The following is a 7,981-nucleotide window of genomic DNA, read 5'->3' on the forward strand; positions in this document are numbered from 1 at the left end:
CCCGAACAAGCGTTTTTAAGTGTTTAGAAACGGGAGCGCTGCAGCTGTTTCAAAACGCTTTCAGAAACCTCTTCGAACGGCTGCGCACGGCTTTGTACAGTTGCACACGGCTGATAAACGCTTAAAACAACGTTCGCAGTTTCGCCAGGGGGGCGTTTGGCGGCGTTTGGTGACGGTGACCCCCCCTACTCTCTCTCTCTCTATCTCCCTCTTCCTCCCCCCTCGCTCTCTCGACTCTATCGGCGACACTCGCACACGCGCATCAGCACAAGCGTTGAACGGGGTAATGATGATGATGGCCTTGTATGGGACCGCAGTGGAGTAAGTGCAGGGCTTGCGGCACACGTGACACACTACTGGCTATATGCTCGCGCCGGCTGGCGGGGCGGGCGGGGCGGGGCCGGGCCTACGCTTGTATATACACGTGTAAACCACGTGCCACGCCTCGCTGCAGCACCCCCGCCCCGCCCCGCCCGACGCGGCACACCCGTCGAAACTATTTCTGCCACGCGCGGCGTTGTTTCGACGAATAACCCGCACCACGTCCCTCCTGCTCCAGCGCGTGGGGCTCGCCGCGATGAGCTCGACAGTTAAATGGTTAAAAAAAAATATTCCCAGTTCGAGAACATTTAGCGAGCACTATCCGCGCACGCGATCACACGAGGAGGAGCTCCTTTCTTTAGTTTTTATATTCGCGAGTTTACGATTGAAAGTAGTACGTAGAGGCACGTGAAATGTATGTTTGTATTTAGCGGAATAACGGCGCAACACTTCAAAATCGCAGCCCCTTTTGCATTAAAATCTCATGTCGGAAGATATGAACTGCTCGACGGTCGCAAAGCTCATGTTGTCCTCCTCATACCTCTCATTCCAGCAGGTTTTCGATTATTTTTTTTTTTTTTATCGGTAAGGTGGGAACAGCAGGATGGAAGCTGTGCAGCGCTGATGCGCGGCGCCGGCAGCATAGCGCGGCCCTTGCAGCCCGTCGTAATAGAGACATCACGGCGACGTCACACGTGCTGGCGGCGGCCTGGGGGGCGCTACATACGTGGCATGATGTTCAGAGCTGTGCGTGCGTGTGTGAGAGAGTTCAGTACGTGTGTGTGTGCGTGTATGGCGTGGGTGAGCAGGCGGGGAAAAACAAAAAGAGCGCGCGGTTAGCAAAAGGGGGAAAAAAGGATGAAGGACGCCGCCGCGCGGTCGCGCGCTGGCTGTTTTTTTTCAAATAAATGTTGGTCCCCCCCGTTTTATTAGCCTGTCTTGAATAAATTTCAAGTGGCGGAGGCGGCAGCGGCGGCGGCGGCGCGGGCAAAATGTTGTTTTGATGCACAGGGGGATTAAGCCGCGGGAGCATGTGCGGAGCGGGGCGGAAGAGGAACCGAACGAACGAGAGGGGGAAAGAGATACGAGGGAAAAAAGGACCGGGCCGGGGGTGGGGTGGGGGCTAAGCGGCAGGGAGCAGGGAGAGAGAGAGAGAGAGAGAGAGCACAGGCGGTAGAGGGAGGGAGGGCGCAAGAAAAAGATGAAGGGAAGAGGCGGCAGAGGGGAGAGGAGGTTGCGGGTGGGGGCGGGGATGATTGGAGTCGAAGGGGGTGGGGCCGGGCCGGGCCGATGCACGGAGCGGCGCTATGCGCTCCCCGGGCCGGACCGATTTTAATAGAATCAGGAAGATTATAGACGCTCCGAAAGAGGCTGCTGCTGCTGCTGCTGCAGGAGCCCTGCCCCCACGCCCCCTTGCTGGCGCCCTCCTGGTCGGGGAAGTCTTTTCCTCGCTCGCGGGAAGTCACCAGACCGGTGCAAAGCTGTCGGGGGGCGTCAACAACAGCGTTGTGCCATTACGCGTTCGTTTGTGGGCGCGTGCAGGGCTTAACTCATCCGGGGTGGAGGCACTTGGGGACGACTCTCTGACTCTCGGCGGCCAGAAGGGCAGGGGGAGCCCTGGGGAGCCGGTGTGAAGAGCCTCGCGCGCAGGGCGAGCAGGGTGCGCGGGCGGGGACGGGACGGGCCAGGAGCAAGCGATCGGTTTGAGCCACTCGCCGATACCGCCGGGCCTCTCCCGGTCAATACCTCTGGCGGGCCCTGGCAGAGAGGCGCTGGCAGAGGCGCTGGCAGAGGCCCTGGAAGCCCGCAGCAGCAACAGTGATCGGCCGCGGCCCGTCGGAGCCCCGGCCCCGGCCGCTGCCCGGAAGAGAGCATTCAAGTCACGACTGCTTCGGAAGTGCTTAGCGGGCGGGCGGGGCCCGGAGCGGGGCGCCCCGGAGCGAGCGGCGCTCGAGGGGCGCGGGGGTGCGCGGGAGGGCGCGGGGGTGCGCGGGGCGGCGCGGGGGCTTGCCCGCGAGACCCGTGACGTCCCCGACCACGTGGGTGGTGGGGAAGCGATCGGAAGGGGATGGGGGCGATCGGGGGGGATCGGCGGGCACCCCGGTTCGGCTCCGCCCGACGCTCCGGCGCTCGGCTCGAAGGGCCTGGAGCCGCCCTGCCCCGCCCCGATCCGCCGCCACCCCCGCTGCAGCCGGGCGGGCCTGCGGGCCTGCGGCCCCATCCCCCACCAGCGCCCGCGCCAGCGCCGGTGAGGGTTGGGGTGGTCTGCCTCGGCTCGCCGGGTGCGCAGCGCTGCGCCGCGCGCCGTGGCCGAGCAGCCCTGAGCCTCTCAGCTGTGCTCCGCGCGCTCCGCGTAGCGTCACTGTCCCTGCGACTGCCGAGCCGGCAGGTGGTGCTAGGCTGGAGCCCCCGAGTCCCCCCGAGCGACAGCGTGGCGTGAGCGCAGCGTGGCGGGAGCGCAGCGTGAGCGCGAAGTGACAGAGCGAGCGAGTGAGTGGCGGTGCCGGCGGTGCTGGGTCCTGCCATGCGAGCCCTGCCGGCCCCGGCCGCGGCCCCACGGTCCCGGTGAGAGCGAGCAGGTGCCAGCCGCGGCGCCTTCAGGTGAGGATGTGACATGTGGCGGCAGGCGTGTTACCCTGATGATGCCAGCCTCGACGGCGAGCCCTTCTGCCAGCCGGCGGCCAGGACGAGGACGCGGAGCCGACGACGTCCCTCGCCGCCGCAGCAGTAACCCCCGGCGGCTTCGAGGACGCCGACGCCGTGGAGTACGCGAGTGACCTGAGTCGCAGCCCGGCCAAGCCTTTGAGGCGTCGTGTTTTGTGTCTTTGTAGCGAGGATGGCGTGGACACCGGCCGGCGGTGCCGGCGTCCTCGGTGGCGTCCTCCACGGCGCGCACCTCCTCCCCGACGAGCCGCCCCCGCTGGCGCGCTGGTTGCTTTCCTTGCCGCAGTCGCTGCTGGTGCTGCTGCTGGTCGTGGTGGTGGTGCTTCCTCGAGTTGCCATGGTCCCGCAGAGGTTTGTAGTAGCTTCTGGCGTCCGGCCCCTGCGGAGCACCAACTTCCATGTCGCACGACATCGACGTCCTCCTCGCGGTAAACCTTGTTTGTGATGTGAGTGTAGCTCGCGTTTCTCTCTTTCTCTCTCCGTGCCGTGCGGCGCGGCGCGGCCTGGCGCGACGACCGACGCATATTTCGAGCACCAAATAACATATTGTGTCAACACTGTGTGATTGGAAATATGGGAACATCGGCCCGGCCAAGGCAGCGCGGGACGGGCGGGGCGGGCGAGTCCGGCCCCACCCGGACCTGAATCAACAGTGGGGCTCAGGGCGAGCGGCATTAATTTCGTAAACGGCGAAATTGTGCTGTGTGCTTGTTTATTTTTTTACAAAAAATTGCAAAGGAAAAAAGGGTGCGCTGATCGAAGCAATTACAAAGGTGGCCTGAAGGACATCATTGAAGTGTCAAGTGTCTGCTAGCGGTCAGTAACGGTCGAGACACACGCAGTAAAGAACGACTCTCTTCTTTGGCAGTTAAATGAATCGTCCCATCTTGGTTCATTTCTAAAACATGTGAATCCTCTTGTATTGGCGGAAGACCGCTGACACTTTTGTCTCAGTTTTGACCATCTTGATTTGGGCGCGGAAGCAGTTTAGTACTCACGTCGTGCAGTTGGCAGAGAAGGAGGAAGGCGGATCGGCTGTCTTCGGTCGCCTCGGAGCGATGTCAACTTCAAAGCAATTCTTCCTTACCGCTTTTGTCTTTCAAAAGGTTTCGTATCAAATACACACGCTCCCCCTACCTAGCGCACCAGACCAGCACTCCTCAATGACGTTGACTCTCCAGTTCCTCATACTCTCTTGGCAATATTGTGTGGTTTTGCACCCTCCCGTAACTCGTCACCGCTGCATGTGTGTGTGTCCGCGTGCGCCGCCCCATGGAGTAGTCCGACCTGTCTAACCGTGCGCTTCTCTCTCCACAGCGGCGGGGCAGTGATGATGGTGGACACGGGCGAGTACCCCTTCGGGTCGCCGTCGCCCGCGCCGCCGCCCGCGCCCACGCCCGCCTTCCCTGCCGGGCCGCACTCGTACGCGACGCTGACGCCGCTGCAGCCGCTGCCGCCGCTCAACGCCATCCCGGAGGAGTTCGGCTTCGTCTCGACGGACGGCTATGGCGGCGGCCCCAACGGCAACGTGTCGGGCTCCTTCACCGTGATGCAGGCCAACGGCGCGCCCCTGCACGCGCCCTACCCGTACCGGGGGCCGCCGCACCCGGCGCCGCCCCCGCCGCCGCCGCCCCCGCACGCCGGGGGCGGCTACTACGACATGGGCTGCGAGCAGCAGCACAGCCAGTGCTACGACTACCGGGACGCGTACTGCCCCGTGCAGCAGGACTACTACCCCGTGACCGTCAAGACGGAGCTGCACCCGCACCACTACCTGCGGGAGGCGGGCACGCCGCCGTCGCCCAGCCTGCACCAGCAGCACCCGCCCTCGCAGCACACGCCGCCGGCGCAGCCGCCGCCACCTCCCCAGCAGCAGCAGCAGCAGTCGCCCCCGCCGCCGCTGCCCGTGGCGGTCAAGTCCGAGCAGCAGCAGCAGCAACAACAACAACAACCTCCGCTGCAGTGCCACCAGCCCAGCCACCAGGTGGTGCCGCCGCAACAGCAGCAGCAGCAGCAACAGCAGGAGGCCGAGGAGATCAACACCAAAGAGCTGGCGCAGCGCATCTCGGCCGAGCTCAAGCGCTACTCCATTCCGCAGGCCATCTTCGCGCAGCGCATCCTGTGCCGGTCCCAGGGCACGCTGAGCGACCTGCTGCGCAACCCCAAGCCCTGGTCCAAGCTCAAGTCGGGCCGGGAGACGTTCCGCCGCATGTGGAAGTGGCTGCAGGAGCCCGAGTACCAGCGGATGTCGTCGCTGCGGCACGCGGCCGCGCAGATCCCGCAGCGCGCCGCCTGCAAGCGGAAGCTGGACCTGCACCACCACGCGCTGCCCATGCAGCACGACCGGCTGGACAGGCTGGCCGACCGGAAGCAGCGCCTCCTCTTCGCCGACCTGCAGAGGTACTTTTGAAGTGCGCGCCGCCGCCTCACACGGGCGTGAGCTGGACGCTACCGCGCGCCGCCCCGCGAGTGATGTGATGTGTGTGTTGTGAAGTGTTTCGCCGCAAGTGAAAAGTGCGTTCGGGAAATGATGTGCTGTGCTGTGCCGTGGTGTGCTCGTTGGTTGTGTTTCTTTTCAGTTGTTGTTGTTGTGTTTTTTGCATGGATTCTCCGTGATGCGTTTTCAATATCGTTACAAGCTGATGTCTTTTTTCTCGTTTTGTTTCGTGTCATGCTAAGTGTTTTTGTTGACGTGTGTGTTGAAAGTACTGCGAAGAGTTCGTGCAAAATGATTGATTCAGTTCTTTGTGGAATGGCACGGACAGCGGTCTGCCAGAAGGATTGTGCTATGTTATACTTGTTTTGTAAAGGTGCTAACAAACCGTGTCACAGGAGAATACAATACTTTGATCTGTTTTCAATGAGTCGTTTCTATAATTGCTGCCTTGGTATTAAATTTCAAACTGGATTGCAAGCTGCTGATAGTTGAATGCAAAAAAAAAAAAAAAAGACACCTCGCATCTGTTTTGACAATTATGTTCTCACGCATATCCATCCATATCTTTGAAAGAGTGAATGTCGCATATCATTTCTCAGGCTTAAAACTTTGAGATGCGAGGTGTCCTTATATTTCAAACCTGGTTTTCGACACCAGCTTCACAAAAGGTTTTAATTTCATAAATTTCAAATCGTGCGATCCCTGTGCTGGCGGCGGTGCTGGTCATTGCCGCGCTAGGGTAGATGTCACAAATAGCGCCAATTTTACGTGTTTGACAGAACCGTCAAAAACGTCGATCCAGACATGTTTTTATGATTAATTTTCTGACAAGGTTGGCAAAACTGTCTTAGTCGTTCGCTTGGCCTATTGGGAGCGAAGGGGGGTGGTCAACCTGTCTCATAGCGTCCCCAGGGGGCGGCAGAGGGTCAGGTCTCAGCCCGGAGAAAGGGGGGGGGGAGGTAGGAAGTTGTGCTTGGTTGGCAATTATTGTAAACTTGATGAGTAGTAGGTCTGGACCACGGTGGACTATGGGCCACGGACGGGGCTCCAGGGATACCAACTCCTGATTATGAGTTATAGAGCAGGCCGGTAGGGGCCGGCAGGGGTGCGCCGGCAGGTCGTTCGGGTTGGCACACCTGTGCACACCGCTATTCACATGTACGGAGCCGCTTTGCTATCAGCAGTCAGGCAATTACAGGGTGTAAAGGGGGCTCGATTTTTTGTAACTTGTCCCTAAAATAATTGTAATTTTTGTTGTGTAATTCAGGGGAATTCCCGTCTTTTCTCGCGTTCCTCAAGGTGAGCATTGTGTGGAAGGTCTCAGACCTCCCGAACCCCCCGCAGCTTCCACTAAACACGTTAGATGTGATAGACCGGGAAGCCTTGTCCGCGCGGGGACGTTACTTTGATGTCGAGAGGGAATTTTAAATATATGCATACATGCTGTGCGTGTGTGAGTGAGCCGGGCCGGGCGCTCGAAAGAGGACGTCAGTGTGTGCGCGCGTGTGTGTACGTGCGTTTATATGTATATGAGAGTTTGTTCAGCGAAACAAAGACGGATGCCAAAATCAGAGAGCGGTGGGGGCGGATAGGGCGAACGAGGGAGCGGGGGCGACAGATAGCACGAGAGAGACCGAGAGGGAGAGAGAGACCGAGAGGGAGAGAGAGAGAGAGAGAGAGACGGTGATGGGAAGGCTGGAGCAGGGAGAGAGGGGGCGAGAGCGGCGCGCGGTACACACGGAGGACGAGGGCGCCCAAAATAAAAAGTTAAAAACCTGTCGGGATGAAATAACAAAGCTTTGCCCGAATCGATACAGCCATAACAACATCATACAGCCATATTACCTGTACGGGTCCCCTCCCTTTCCTCTAGCCGCCCCTGCCCTCCCTTGCTTCCCCGCCCCCTTTTCCCCTCCGCCACCGCCCGTGGGGCAGGGGCGGGCATGGGCGAGCACTATATTGATTTGTACGGTTACTTGAGGGGTATTTTGCTTATCCAATCATTTTTTGGTGGGAGGGCTTTGGCAGGGGGTGGAGGCCACACACATTCCGGCCCCTTTTTTTAATAGTAGCGGAGAGGGCTGAGAGAGAGAGGGAGAGAGAGAGGGAGAGAGGGGGGGGGGGGGGGCAGCCGAGCCTGTGCTGTGTTCGGTCCACAGGATTCATATATTTCACCTTTGGCGTCGGGGAGAGCAGCGCGCGGCCACCGCCGCGTTCTCTCCACGCTTGCAAAGGTCCAAGCTGTGGAGGACACTGTTTTGTTGTTGTCCCAAGACCTCAGTCGCTAAGTGGCGTTCGAAGAAAACCCTCAGAATCCTTAATTATTTTTTAAAATTTATTAATTTGCTCTTTTTGCCTTGAAGGGGCAGTAGGGCCCACTAGACGTGAAAACAGGGCAACGGGCTCGTTTCGCGGTTTATAACGAGGTGGTTGGCGTCTGGAGATCTGCCGATGGCCATTAGGAAAGGGCAATGCATCGACAGCAGCGAGGGCCTGTCTCCCTCACCTCTCTCTCTCTCTCTCTCTCTCTCTCTCTCTCTCTCTCTCTCTCTCTCTCTC

The 7,981-nt window shown here is 60.0% G+C and overlaps 2 protein-coding genes across 3 annotated transcripts in view; one reads left to right on the forward strand and one right to left on the reverse strand.

The window, feature by feature from the left end:
* The window catches only part of LOC127750932 (hepatocyte nuclear factor 6-like), a 17,223-nt gene extending 11,377 nt beyond the window's left edge, over positions 1–5,846 (forward strand). Inside the window, exons 1-2 of one of the 2 annotated variants that reach the window (XM_052273671.1) lie at positions 2,632–2,922; positions 4,303–5,846. In XM_052273671.1, coding sequence (XP_052129631.1) covers positions 4,316–5,395 — 1,080 coding nt within the window. In that variant the 5' untranslated portion in view covers positions 2,632–2,922; positions 4,303–4,315 and the 3' untranslated portion in view covers positions 5,396–5,846. Of the gene's footprint in view, positions 1–2,631; positions 2,923–4,302 lie in introns of those variants that run through there. The other variant, XM_052273668.1, reaches the window with a different exon arrangement.
* The window catches only part of LOC113209263 (SPRY domain-containing SOCS box protein 3), a 72,938-nt gene that overhangs the window by 38,742 nt on the left and 26,215 nt on the right, over positions 1–7,981 (reverse strand). The window lies entirely within an intron of this gene.

The sequence above is a fragment of the Frankliniella occidentalis genome, unplaced genomic scaffold (assembly GCF_000697945.3).
Source record: "Frankliniella occidentalis isolate FOCC.00 unplaced genomic scaffold, Focc_3.1 Scaffold7, whole genome shotgun sequence".
In the NCBI taxonomy this organism is placed as follows: Eukaryota; Metazoa; Arthropoda; class Insecta; order Thysanoptera; family Thripidae; genus Frankliniella; species Frankliniella occidentalis.